Source organism: Rhinopithecus bieti, unplaced genomic scaffold, assembly GCF_001698545.2.
Source record: "Rhinopithecus bieti isolate Rb0 unplaced genomic scaffold, ASM169854v2 scaffold_42084, whole genome shotgun sequence".
In the NCBI taxonomy this organism is placed as follows: domain Eukaryota; kingdom Metazoa; phylum Chordata; class Mammalia; order Primates; family Cercopithecidae; genus Rhinopithecus; species Rhinopithecus bieti.
The window spans coordinates 2920417-2934978 of record NW_016818934.1 but is presented as its reverse complement, the minus strand read 5'-3'; the positions used below and the strand labels follow the sequence as shown (position 1 = coordinate 2934978).

Sequence of the window (14562 nt, the reverse complement as noted above, 5' to 3'; positions counted from 1 at the left end):
AGGGTGGGAATCCTGAGCTCAAAGGCGGGCACCTCTCCAAAGGGTGGGAATCCTACTGTGTCAACTGAGGTGTCTGGAGGGGGTCCGGGGCACCTGGAAGGATGTGGCTAGTGAGTTGGGAAGACTGAAGGACAAATAAGGGACTTCACTTTAGATAGTTTTACACCAAACAGAGGAAGTCCATCCAGGTTAATTGGGGTTCAGCCTGGAATGAAGGGTGAGGGGGTAAATGTAATCTCCTTGCAGTCTTCCAGAAGAAAAGCTTATTTCTCCTCCCCTTTTCCTTACACCTGTCCCACCATAAAATCTCCATAAAATGAAGACACTTGGCTAAATTCAAAGAGTGAAAATTAAAGAGACATGCAAAGCAAAGAATTCTAAAGCTCTTTTGATCTGCAAAATCGTGCTCCTGGCAAGAGTAAGGAATTGAAAGATTATTTGAGAAAATTTCAGTGTGTGACATGAATGTGACATGAGCACCCCCTTACAGTTTCCATTATGCCCAGAGGGACAGATGGGGCTTCAATTAGAGGAGGAGGGATATGGGGCTGACTTTGGGATAACTTTTTCATTTCTAATAATTGTAAAATGCACACAGAGCAAGTTATCAGAAGAAATTGTCTCTTTCATCACCACCTTTAAGACTAGCAGTAGTTAGTTCTCTGTTCGCAATATTTAAGTCTCAGCCCCCATTGGCGATGGCCTCTGTTTTTAAAAGACATAAAAATATGTCTTGTATTCAAGGAAGCATGATGATTGCCATGCAGAGCCACATCTCCAGTGCCACCTGCATTACCCCAGGGCCTTATCAGCAGTATCATCTGGAATCAGTCAGCAGTCAAGCAATCAGTCAGCATTGAAGGTCGAATTGTACATGCGGCACTGTGGGAAGAGCAGTAAGGAATAAAGATAGAGCATCTCTGAGATGATGAGGTCATTCAGCAGGAAAATAATAATAGCAACAAAAGCAGCATTACCTTCTATTTGCCTACTGCTTTACAGTTGGTAGTAGCATTACCCAATTCAGGGCACTGTGTACAGTTTTGCAGATGGCAAATAGAAAAATGCGAATGATGCCATCTAGAGTTGTGTGGTGCACCGCCTGCCCCACCATTCGCAATGGCCCTGTCATGCACAGAACCTCATTTAAAGCTTTTCAGATATGGAATTCTTTTTCCATTTTAAATTGATTTCACATCCATTTGGTCTTCATCACAGTTTTGTGAGATTGCAGGGCTAGTGTTATTCTCCAGACCACAGGTAAGGAAACCAAGTTCTAGAAAGGAACTGGGACTATTCTAGGTGACGGGTAGAATGAGATTAGAACCCAGCACTGGTAGCTCTTGGTTCAGGGCCATTTCTACTAGCCAAACCCACTTAACCCAGTCTTTCAGAAACACATCTGGGATGCAAGAGATGGGCTGGTGGAGAGTTGCTGAGAGCAGAGGGGTTGCTGAGTAAAGGCCTAATCTTCTCCCTCACCCCAAACCTGGCCTCTGGCCTGGCCCAGCCCTCCCCAATGGCCAGCTTCCCTTCTTCATGCCCCTCCTCTCCACACCCAGGTTTGAGCGGGAGCAGAATGACACCTTCATCATGGAGATCCTAGACATTGCTCCATTCACCAAGATGCGGATCAGGATTGATGGCTTGGGCAGCCGGCCAGAGTGGTTCCTGGAGAGGGTAAAATGTCTAGACCCTCACTCTTCCTTCCAGCCACCACCCACCCCTTCCCCCTATTCCTCTGGCTTGTCAATGTTAAAACAAATGTCACCGTAGAGGATCACTACATGAACCCAGCCCATATGATTCAGTACGCCCTTTGGCATGAATTAATCCGAGAATGTCGTTTTATTTAATTGTGTCCAGTGAGAACTGAAGCAACTGTCAGGTAATTCAACATGAGCTGTCAACTTTACGTGGACAGAGACCCGAGGAAGGGGAGGGGTGGTGTGGGCTTCCTTCAGGACAGCAGCTGGGAGGGTTGAGAGAGGAGGAGCAAGGCCTGGGGCAGAGAGAGGCTGCCATGGTGGGAACTTCAGGCAGGATGGCAGAAAGCTTACTGGGGCCTCTGTGATCATGGAGTTAGGCAGCTGCCTCTTTTTCCATTGTGGCCCTCTGAGTCTGAGCTTGGTCGTCAGCACCCTGCCTGAGGATCCTGAATCCTTGGGCTCTCAGTTGGGCTGAAGCCAGCCTTGGGGATGCGATAATGGGATCTTCAAGGAGCAACAGCAGTACGGGATTTCTTAGTTCTGCCTCCATCCTCCCACTCTTCTCAGCATACATATGCACGGGCACATGTGCACACACACACATGCACATGGCCACAGACTCAGTTTCCACCAAGAAAGGAAGGCAGCTGCTCCTTCTCAGGACCTCTCATCACTTCCTCACCTTCCCCAGGCTGTGCGGCTCTGTGCCTCCAGGGTGCCCAGAGGAGAGTCATTAACACTTGCTGCTCCAGGGCAGAGAGAAGAGCGTCCAGGGCATAGGGCTAAGCTTCACTTATTTTGATGAGAACCACCGTGATGTTAGGAGTCCAACGGCTTTCCATGCTAAGAGTGGCTCCAAAACTGGAGGCCCCTGGCAGCCAGGAGGAGCCTCACCTACAGCCCCACACTCACAAAGGCAACGACTATGCTGACGAAGATGACCTTCCTGCAGCCTCCGTGTCACACGAGGTCCTAGGCACACCAACATGTGTGCGTCCTCCCTACATAATGTGTGTTAGAATCAGACAGCATAACAAAGCACCACAGACTAGGGGCTTGGAACAACACACATTTATTACCCCCTCACTGTCATAGAGGCAGAAGTCCAAGGTGAAGGTGTCGGCAGGGCCACACTCCCTCTAGGGAAGCATCTGTTCTGGGCCACTCTCCTGGCTTCTGGCAGTTCCCTGGCTCAGGGCAGCATCTTGCCAGTCTTCACATGGTGTTCCGGGTGCTTGTCTGGGTGGTATAAGATTGGACTAGGGCCCAGTCTAATGACCTCATCTGAACTGATTACACCTACAACAATCCCCTTTCTAATAAGGTCACATTCTGAGGGACTGTGGGTTAAGAATTCAACATATGAACTCTGGGGGAATACAATTTCACCCATAACACAAAGCCCTGCAGTCCCCTGCCTGAGTCAGCCCATGCATCCTCATCTACCAGAGGCCAGCTGTCCTGCATTGCCTCAGGCTACTCCTCCCCTGTTCAGCCATTAGCAGATTTTCTTGAGTCAAAAATATGGGGCCCACACCAAGGACTATCCTGCAGATGTCAGCACTCTGCTCCCAGGTGTTTGTGGCTGACAGGGGCTGGGTTGATCTGTTTTTCTGTCACTCATTCAGCAAACATCTCTTGTGCACAGTGACAAGTACCTCTGAGGATAAAGTTTTAGGTGAATTGCCCATTCCCAAATCACAAGCTAGGGCAGTCCTCGTGAGGACTTCAAATTCCATGGCAAGCACACAGGACAAAGGGCCTTTGTCCTGGAAAGGGCCCTTTCCACACCTCCTGGGTCTCAGTCGCAAGCGCTTGTCTCAGGTCTGGGATCTCCAGGGTTGGGATTTGGGGAGGGGCTGCATGGGCCAGTGGGTGCTGGTGGAGGTGAGAGAGGGCAGGGCATTCCCACGGTGGCTCCCTTTCCCCCAGATCCTACTGAAGAACATGAACACTGGAGACCTGACTATGTTCTACTATGGAGACTGGCTGTCCCAGCGGAAGGGGAAGAAGACCCTGGTGTGTGAAATGTGTGCCGTTATCGATGAGGAAGAAATGATGGAGTGGACCTCCTATACCGTCGCAGTTAAGACCAGCAACATCCTGGGTGGGTTGGGGGTCCCTCACACCTCCTGCTCCCTTGCCCCTCCAACCCTCAAATTCGGTCTGAGGCCCTAGTTTCTGGTCAGGACATTTTTCTTCATATGGCCTTCCAAAATCTAGTCAATCCAAGTCTTCTCCAGTGTGTCACTTTCTGTCTGGACAAAACATTTCCTCCCAGTGAGTGACTGGTTCCCTCCCTTCTCCCTTGGGGAAATAGGGGAGAACATGACTGGGGAGTATGGTCAGAACTTTTGGAAATGGTGCATTTCCAATGGCTCTGGCTTGATGCAGAGCCTTCCCATCTTCCTTCTGCTGCCTGGCACCCCTCACCCAAGTGCCATGCACCTCAGGCATGCTCGGACCCATGTGCTTGGTGGCCATCTACCATGTGCCAGCTTTGGCTGTGGGTCTTAGGATACAGATGTGCTGCCCAGGCCCTTGCAGGTCTGACCTTCATTGGAGCAACCACAGTACAGTGTGGTGATGCTCTGATGGATGCAATGCCAAAGTCAAGTCCAGAAACACAAACACAGAAGCCAGGCAGACAGGGCACCCAGAGGAAGGGCCTTCTAATCAAAAATACTAGCATGTCAAAGGCCAGGAGCTGAGAGGGAACACACTGTCGTCTAGGCATGGGGGACATGCTACCTACACTCCCCTATCCCAAGCCTGCTCTCCAGGAGCCATTGCAAGGAATCTGGCAAGCTCATCACATTAATTATGAATGGTGAATGAAGGATTAACTTGTTGGCCATGGTAGCTTACATTTTCAACAGAGAAGCCTCTTGCCAAAGAAATGAAGCTCTCATGGTAGAATCTCAGGCATGAATGATAGGTCAATAAAGCTAGTACATTTTGTTGGGGGTACCTCCTTTCTTCCTATTCTCACAATGGAATTTTCACCCCTATTGCTTAAAGTTCCAAGTGTCCACAAGTTTTCAGGCCCCTTCATCCCTTTATGATGTACTCAGAAAATAATAAATTCATTGATAACCACAGATGTGTGTCAGAAAAGCTTCACTGGGTCACCCCTTCCAGAAGCATTTGCTTTTGATTTGGGCCAATACCTGTATTTGGCTTAAGCAAATGAAACTAAGCTCTAGTGTAGAATGTCAATCAGAGACAGATTTAGGGAGCACAGAACTTCCCTGCTTCCTTCTGAACCCACACTGTGCAGGAGGTAGCCTATGTTTCTAAATTGTAAAGCCAGCCTATATGACACGCCTTTTAAGTTTGGGTATATTTCCCCAGAAATAGGTGAATTTTGTACTAAACCATTCACACTTGCTGACCACAACTCCAGTTAGACCAAAAGCTTTTGTAAGGCACAAAGGTAAGATGAAGAAGAGAACTGGAGACCTAGGACATTAACTGACCCTTTCCAACCTCACCCCTGGCCTTCTTGAGTCTGTACTTTGTCCACCTGTACCCCTGGCTCCTCTGAGGAGTCCGGGATCAAGGCCAGAGCAAGAGGGCTGTGTGTCAAAGAGGCTGGCACCCTAAGCCTCACCTTGTGCACCCCCCAGGAGCAGGCACTGATGCCAATGTGTTCATCATCATCTTCGGGGAGAATGGGGACAGTGGGACACTGGCCCTGAAGCAGTCGGCAAACTGGAATAAGTTTGAGCGGAACAACACGGACACATTCAACTTCCCCGACATGCTGAGCTTGGGCCACCTCTGCAAGCTGAGGGTCTGGCACGACAACAAAGGTAGCTCCCACTCAAGGCCAGGTTGGTGGGAGGGCGGCCCTCAGCCCCCCTCCTGAGCCCTTCTTCCCTCCCTGGCATCACATTGACTCTGAGTACCCCAGGGTGGCAGGCAACCGAACACAGTTGATGACCACCACGTTGATGCTTCCGTCAGTACTAAAGAGACAGTATTTCTGGGCAAATATTTTTAGAAATGAAGCTTAGTTCCTCCTGCTTTCTCCCTGGGTGATTAGTGGTTCTCCATTGTTTGTGATTTCAGCCCATTAATTTGACTTAGTTCAGACATAAAAATTAAGGAAAAAAAAGCTAAATTCATTTCCCATGGATTTTCTATAAACAATTATGTTTGTGCCGAGTGCAGTGGCTCATGCCTGTAATCCCAGAACTTTGGGAGGCTGTGGTGGGAGGATTGCTTGAGCCCCAGGAGTTCGAGACCAGCCTAAGCAACATTGTGAGATCCCATCTCTACAAATTACTTTAAAAAATAGCTGGGTATGGTGGCATGCACCTGTGGCCCCATCTACTTGGGAGGCTGAGATGGGAGGATTGCCTGAGCCCAAGAGGTCAAGGCTGCAGTGAGCTATGATTGTGCCACTGCATTCCATCCTGGATGACAGAGTGAGACCCTGTCTCAACAAAAAAATAAAAATAAAAATAAAAAAATAGAAAAAGGATTATGCTTGTTTATAATAGTAATCCTAAAGTAGTTGAATTCACTTATAAACATAAACTATGAAATAGGATATAAACCAAGTGAGAAATTTATTTTTAACTACGCAGTGCCTAAGGAATGCTTTGTCATTTCTATAACTGTGATGACATTCATGTTCTTAACATTTCTTTGGTTATCATTTTGCTGTCTGTAAGCCACTCTTTATTTTCTCTGGCTTTGGGCCTATAAGTTCTATTTGGTATAATTATAATAGAGTTGTTAAATATTAAATTCCACCTCCTTGATGCATACTGCTTTCTTCATTCACCTCTTTCATCTTCTGTAGAAACATGTCTCTGCAAAGCTATCTGCTCAAAGCCTTCTCTAGCCTTTGCTGGGTCTCCCAAATGGCTGCCCAGAGCTGTCCTGAATGTTATGTTGCTCCTCACTTCTTCGAAACCCCCGCTGAGGACTAGCCTATCTCTCATGGTCACTGATGAAACCCAACTCAGCAGTTTGCAACCTCTCTTCTATAGGAGCTAAACTATTTTACTTTAACATGGATTAAACAGTTAAAATTTTTTCCATAACACAGAATAAGCTCAGACTAGGCATTAATAAAATAGTTTTCAAAGCAACAAAATAACAAATACTTACACAGCACTGCACAGTTTTCAAATTTCAGTGTATCCCACCAGTCATTTATATACAGAACATCTAAAGTATTCATGACATGCCTGGGTCTCTGTTAGGTATTAAGGATACAAACATTTGATCCTGAAAAATACTTTGTGAGGCCAGGTGCTGTGGCTCACACCTGCTATCCCAGCACTTTGGGAGGCTGAGGTAGGCAGATCACTTGAGCCCAGGAATTTGAGACTAGCCTGGGCAACATGGCAAAACTCCATCTCTACCAAAAATGCAAAAAATAGCCACGTGTGGTGGCTCATGCCTGTAGTCCCAGCTACTGAGGAGGCTGAGATGGGAGGATCATTTGAGGTCAAGGCTGCAGTGAGCTGTGATTGCATCACTGCACTCCAGCCTGGTTAACAGTGAGGCCCTGTCTCAAAAAAAACAAAACAAAACAATAAAAAACAAGCAAATAGAAACCTTTTTGAATTACTGCAGCAAAAGCACTTTATTGCTCCTCTTTTTACAACCAAGTAATATTGAGACCCAGTGAGGTTTGAATGTCTTACTTGGAACCACACAGCAAGGAAGGGAAATAGCCATCACCCAAACCCAGGACTTCTGATGCCTGTCCTAATCCACCGTTCTGTGTGCCAGCCCATCTTGCCAGCCACCATTCTGCACCCTCACCAGCCACTGTGTCAGGTGGTCAAAAAGAAGATGAGGTGATGAAAGGCAGCCTCTTTATCTCTGTTTGCTACACCCCCCAGTATCAGGGTGTATCCGAGGTAGTCTAGTCCAGAAAAGCATGCAGTGGAAGGGAACTCTTCTTCCTCACTTGATCATTCAAGTGGCATTATGAGTCTGTGGAAAGAAGCATACTTTTAAATCATGCTCAAACATCCTTAATGCACCTCTCCTCTTTCCCAAGATGAAAACAAAGCAAAGACCCCTGAGTTTTTTTCCCTCCCTCTCATCATCCATTCTGATTGTCTTAGGACTAGCAGCAGGTTTCCCAAGTCTGGTTGAATAACGGTAGTCATAATCATTAGGACCATCTCCTGCCCCAGACACTTCACAAGATCAGGATGAGATCTTCCCATGACACTCAACAGTGATCATGAAGTCAAGACAAGTGTGAAAGCATTGAGCCACATTCTGTGTATCTTCACAGGTCTAATTAGAGGGATTTGACAGATCAGATTAGTAAGGGTGGCAAGCATGGGGGTGTGGAAGGTAGGGACAAGGTCTGTCTACCCTAACTTGCTTGTCTACAGTCCCTCCTGTTAAAGTGCCTAAACCATTGTTTAGGAAGTATGTTCCCAAGAACTACGTCCCTGCCTTAATCAGAAAGAATCACATTATGTCTGTGGGCTTCCAACTCTCTGTCTGGTTACCAGCACACACTGGCAAGATGTCATTGCCGTTGAGGGTAGGAATCATGCCATATTCATCTCTATCTTCAAAACTGCCTATAACAGCACCTGGAGCATAGTGAGGACTTAATAAATGTTAGTTTAATTGAGACTCCCCCCAGAGAGCTGAGAAATACCAGGTCTTTTAATCCTGTTCTGCCATAACCTCTATCTCAGAAATAGCAGAGACACCAAAGGAATTAGAACCCTGAGAAAGAAGAAGTGGTGTCCCCCAAGAGCCTGAGCCCTTCCTCTGAGGCTCGCTATGAGACCAGAAGCATGGGGTTCCCTAACATCTTCCCAGTCAGCCCAGAAAACTGGAGAAGGAAGAATTTCATGTAGACTATGATGACCCCACTTTTCCATGCCAGGGCCATTTACAATATGGGCATTTTATTCATGAGGGGTGAGAGTGGAGAATATAGCCAGAAAGACTGAGGATGCTGTGTTAAGGACCATACTCCATGGAAATCACTCAGCAGTCTTGGGCCGCAGGCAGAGGCAAGAGGAGCTGTCCACGGTTCTGACTCTTCTGGCTTGTCTCAACTCTGGACTCCACAAGCTGATCCAGGGTCTTCCCTTGGTGACTATTTTCAACCTGGCCTGCTACAAATATCCAGATGCTTGACAAGATGTTCCAGATTACCATGCATTCCACCCCCAGTTCACAGCAATAAAAGGTAGAGAGTTGCGGATCCAAGATCAGAGCTCATCTCTGCTTCCTGCCTGCAACTCCATCTTATCCAAATCTGAACTCCACCTGATTAACCCCTTTCTTCCCTGGATGGCTTCCCCTGTTGCTGCCATACCTTCTGTCTCAGCCTCTTTCTTTAGGATGAACCTTCCGGAGTCCTTTCGGCCATTCCTGCCTGCATGTTGTACCCTTCCTTCCAAACCATCTAGGAAAGTAAAGGCTCATATATTTGAGAAGAAGGTTTAAAAAGTCATGTAATTACATTTCAGGAGTCAGGAATAATGATTGTCTTCAGTGATATGCAAGTTTCCCCCTTTCTTGTTTTCATCCTCCTACCTGACGTGTCCTCTCCAGAGACAAAATGAGCAGTCCAGGTCCTTTGCAGGCCTAACAGTTCCCTCAGTTTTAATATTTATTTCAGTTAACAAACCAATTACAGCTGGCTCTCACTATTCACAGTAGTTATGCCCTATAATGTTGCTGTGAACTCTGAATAGACAAACATTGAACCATTGCTCCTGCGGGAAGCACAGGGTTAGGTTCCTGTGAACCTCTGATCACAACATTTTCACCAACTGATCAATAGATAACCTTGTTTTATATGTGTTTCTGTTTAAAGACACCTTAGTATTTACTGTTTATTCATTAACATTGAACTCATGACCAACAGCACTATAACTCATGCCTGAGTGAAGCTTATCTAACATGTATCGTCTCTGGAAGGCACACTACAGCCTTCTTGCATTTAGAAACACTAAATAGCACTTCAGCTTGAGTATCAAGCACTATGTTTGAGGGCCATTTTAGAACAATAAACTCACTAATAAATAGCACAAAAATGTGAAAACATGGCACTAAATAGACCATGAACAGTACAATTGTTTATGGCATGAAAGATGAAACAGGAAGGCAGTGTTGCCTTGTTCAGCCTCAGCTGAGAACATGTGCACTTGACAACTAAAATTTTTTGCCACTCCGCATATGTCCACGAATGACCACATGAGTATTAATTTAGGGTTACAAATAAATTTTGGCAAATAGCCAAATCCACAAAGATGGAACATGTGAATAATGAGTATTAACTATATATCTATTGAGTACTTACTGTCAGGCATTGTGTTCAGTGCTAGGGACAGAGTAGGGAGCAGCAGACAAGATTCCAGTCATCAGGATGACCTTCTAGCAAAAATTACATGTATTAAACAAGTAATTAATTTAAATAATGACGTGCCTCTAAAATGGAGGTCCACAGGATGCTAGTCCGAGGACTCAGAGAAAACCCCCCTGAAGACAGGATATTGAAGCTGAAACCTCAGGAATGAATAGAAGGAGCTATTAGGTGAAGTGTGGTGTTTGCTAAAAATGAAGGAACACATGTGAGGTAGAGTGAATAGCAAATATAAAAGCCCTAAAATAGGAAAAAAAATCTTGATATGTGCCAGAAACTGAAGAAAAATCCAGGATGACTACAAAATAGGGAATGGGGTGGGAGCTACAATATAGATAGGAACCAGGCCATGCATAATGTCATAAGCCATATCAAGGATTGGGTTTTTATCCTGACTGTACTGAGAAGCCATCAAAGCATCTCAAGTACAGGAATCACTCAGAGAAAATCATTCTAGTGTCTGTGGGAGATAGGTTAGATGGAGAAGAAAATAAACTTCAAAAGATGATTAGGAAATTGGTGGGAGAATGTCTTGCAATACAATGATGGCAGTGGGGATGGAGAAAAAGCAGACAGATCTGAGAAATATTTAAGGCAGAGGACTTGTTAAAGGTTTGCCTGAGAAGACTTGAACAAGAATGGTGAGGATGCTGGAGAACTTTCTTCATCTTGATGAGTTTAATCTGAAGGCCTGAGTGACATCTAAGGGGTGATGTCCAGTAACAGTGGGGTCTGGACCTCAGGAGGAAAGCTAGTTGGGAGACTGATCTGAGATAGTAATCTAAAAGTTGTTAGTGCAGAGAGAGTAGTGAAGTCATCAATAAAGAGTGAATAAGAGAGTCTATGGAGAAAGTGAAGCTTGAGGAAAGCAAGGGTGGTGTAGGACAGATTCCTAAGAATTTAGGCATTTGAGGTGAGACAATGGAAAAAAAAAAAAAAAGGAAGAGGAGGGGGAGGAAGAAAGGAGGAGAAGGAATTACCTACATCTTTTGTACTTCCAAAGTGGGATGTGCCTGGGGAGGAAACTGACGTCTGGGGAACTCTGTAATGCTGAAAATTGTTCACTGGCTATGAAATCCCAAGATGCAGTGTGTCAATTCCCTACTCCATGGTTTCCTGGGCATAAATTTAATAGAGGAAACATGAGGCCTCATTTGCTCCCAAATAGCAAAGCAATTCAAAATATTTAAAATGTTTATTTCTCCCTAGGAAATTTCTAGAATCCCTTGCTTAAAAATGTCATTATACAGCCAAATATTTAAGCCACTGTATGTAACTGGGAGAAAGGAAGGGGTGATGAACAGCTTTCTGTAATTTGTGGATTTATGTTTATTAGACAAAAATGCTCCTCATTGCTTCCTCCCCCTGACACACACACACACACACACAGAGAGAGAGAGAGAGAGAGAGAGAGAGAGAGAGAGAGAGAGAGAGAGGAAATCTTTTTCACCTAGCCTCACTCTCTGCTCTCTGGTCCTTTTTGTAATGTGGAATTGTCTTTATTCCTGAGCATTCTGACCCATCCAAAGAATGGCATGGTACATTCAAGCTTTCAAAAACTAGGGTCTCTCTAAGATTAGCTATTTTCATTCAAAAGGTTTTCTTTGTTATTCTCTCTCTTCTTTTTTCCTAGATCTCTAAACTTTCATTCCAGCCCTTATTTAAATTTCACCTTGCATGAAGTAACTTACATCTTTTGCCCAAGCTAACAGACATTCACAGATACCTAAGAGATAACTGCACCTGCAATCCCCTTCCTCTGCTAAATTCTTATGCATCCTTCAAAATCCAGATTAATATCACCTTCTCCATGAAGCTCCTTGATTATCCCAAATGAAGTTAGATGCTCCCTGCCCTGTGCTCCTAAACTTCTCTGCTCATACCTCTATATCTAGCACTCACATGCTGAATTGTAATTGTCTTGCCAGTCATAATTGGCAGACTTTTGAGTCTCTCAAGGGTAGAAACTTTGATTCACATTTGTATGCCGAAAGCCTGGCATCTAGTAGGTATTTAACAATTATGTGACTAAATAAATAAATTGATGTTGAACATCAGTTTGTAGCAGTTTCTGAATCCTAAATAGATGGCTCCAGAATTCTATCCTTTTCTAGACTTCCACATATATATCTTTCTCCCCTGTAGGTGATTGAGGGGTTTCTAGATGCAGCAATTATATCAGACACACTTGTTAAAGCATTTGTAATTATCCAAGGGTAGGTGTTATAGGTGAAATAGTGTTCCCCACCCACCAATTTCTTCTTCACCAAGAACCTCAGAATGTGATAATATTTGGAAATACAATCTTTGCAGATCAACTTAATTAACAATCTTGAGATGAGATCACCATGGATTTAGAATGGGCCCTAAATCAATGATGACTTGTGTCTTTATAAAAAGATGAGAGAACATGGAAAGATGCCGAAACAAGAGCATGTGAAGATGGAGGCAGAGATTGGAGCTGGAGATAGCAGTGACAATCTGAGGAACACCAAGGATTTCTGGGAGCCACCAAAGCTAGGAAGACACAAGGAAGGATTCTTCTCTAGAGCATTCAGAGAGAGAATTGACCTGCTGACACCTTGACTTCAGACTTCTGGGCTCCAGAACTCTGAAAGAATAAATTTCTGTTATTTTAAGCCACCAAGCTTGTGGTAATTTTTTTGATGGCCTAGGAAAATAATATGGTAGGTAAGAGCCTTCTGGGGAAGAATAAAGACTTTCCTGGGGTCTCAATATGAACAATCTACCTCAGGATTTGCTACTGAGTGGAAAATGTTCAAGGCCACTGGACCAAGATAAAACTCACCAAATCAGAGTGCAGTCCCATCTGAGAGCCTAGAGTCAGCAGAGTTTAACTGCAGTAGCTTAAGGCATAGCAAGGCTGGGTGGCCCAGAGTCCTAACACTAAAGTAGGTGTCAAGTAGTGATCTGTTTAGCAAGACTATTGCTCCTAACTTTTACAACTGGTGTCTCCACAGCCCTGAAATTAGTTTGGTAATAACTGGGGCAAAGAAACCAATTATTCCCCTAGACATGAAAAAGAGAGGAAACCCAGACCTGAAAGGCATTGTAGATTATTTTCTGATCCCACTCTGCAATTGTCATTTAATTCGAGCCACAGAGACCTCTGCCTTGTGACCTAACTCCCACCGTGCATTCTGCCATGATTATATCTGCCTGTCTGTGGTTTAGAAGCTCTCTTATGTCCTCACTTCCTCACTGAAAGTTCTTCCTATTGCTCTGCCTTGCTTGAGCCCACTCCCAGAACAGTCGACATATCTGTAACTACATGTGTATTCTGTTTCTTTTACTTGAGCGTTCGCTCCACAGGTACTATCGTCTTGTTCATGTTCTTTCCCTAATGCCTATAACATTGCCTATAATATAATAAGGACTTAATATATTTTTGTATAATTTAATTATACTTATACTTCTCTTTCTGACCCTTCCCTGTCTTTTCATGCTTCAGTTATAGGGATCTCAGTTTTCCCCAGAATCAGTGTTCCTTTTGCCTTAGTGCTTTTTAAAAAAGCTGAGTCCTGGCCATGAAACTCAGACTCATGACTAAGTCCTCCAATGCCAGCTGCCCCTCCTCCCAGACACTAATTGCACACATATCCAGACTTTCTCAGTTTTCTTGATGCATTTTTCTACCATGCAGAAACGTGACTCCAATCAGCCAATTCCTTCCATCTCGTCACGGTCAAAATCTGAAGGAGTCGGGTTCAGCACCGTGGACAGTTCTAAACCACTCCAACCTTGTGACTAGTTACTGTTGTTACTCAGATGCCAGCCTTTCCAAAGAACTTGACACCCCACCCCACCACCACTTTGAATAGCAAAAGACTATTTGATTGCCTTGGACCCATAATGGCTCTTGGGTTTAAAGAAATCCTGAGTGGTTGATGTGATCCTCTTCTCCTTGTAGGCAAAGAAGTGGCCCTCTTCCCCTTCAACAGACATTGGGTCTGAAACCAGGATAATATCACTGGTAGGTCTTCAGGCTCATCAAGAAAAGGAAGATTTCTGTATCCTTATTTTTTTATTTTATTTTTGAGACAGAGTCTCACTCTGTCGCCCAGGCTGGAGTGCAGTGGGGCCATCTCTGCTCACTGCAACCTCCACCTCCCAGGTTCAAGTGATTCTTCTGTCTCAGTCTCCCGAGTAGCTGGGATTACAGGCGTGTGCCACCATACCCAGCTAATTTTTGTATTTTTATTAGAGGCGGGGCTTCATCATTTTGGCCAGGCTGGTCTCAAACTCCTGACCTCAAGTGATCCACCCGCCTCAGCCTCCCAAAGTGCTGGGATTACAGGCATGAGCCACAGTGACTGGCCTTGCTGTATCCTTATTGAGCCCATGTGGTTGAAATACTAGGTTTAGGAGAGGGACAGAGAGGACAGACAGGTTTTGTGTCCAACTTCCTTTTAATGGTAACTTTCTCCTCCAGGGATGGAAGTTTAAATGTTAATACAA

The 14562-nt window shown here is 44.9% G+C and overlaps 1 protein-coding gene across 15 annotated transcripts in view; it reads left to right on the top strand.

The window, feature by feature from the left end:
* LOXHD1 (lipoxygenase homology PLAT domains 1) overlaps positions 1–14562 on the top strand; it is a 132095-nt gene that overhangs the window by 96317 nt on the left and 21216 nt on the right. For 13 of the 15 annotated variants that reach the window (XM_017857837.1, XM_017857842.1, XM_017857838.1 and 10 more), the window contains 3 exons: positions 1563–1680; positions 3642–3816; positions 5339–5524. In XM_017857837.1, coding sequence (XP_017713326.1) covers positions 1563–1680; positions 3642–3816; positions 5339–5524 — 479 coding nt within the window. Of the gene's footprint in view, positions 1–1562; positions 1681–3641; positions 3817–5338; positions 5525–14562 lie in introns of those variants that run through there. The other 2 variants (XM_017857836.1, XM_017857845.1) reach the window with 2 other exon arrangements.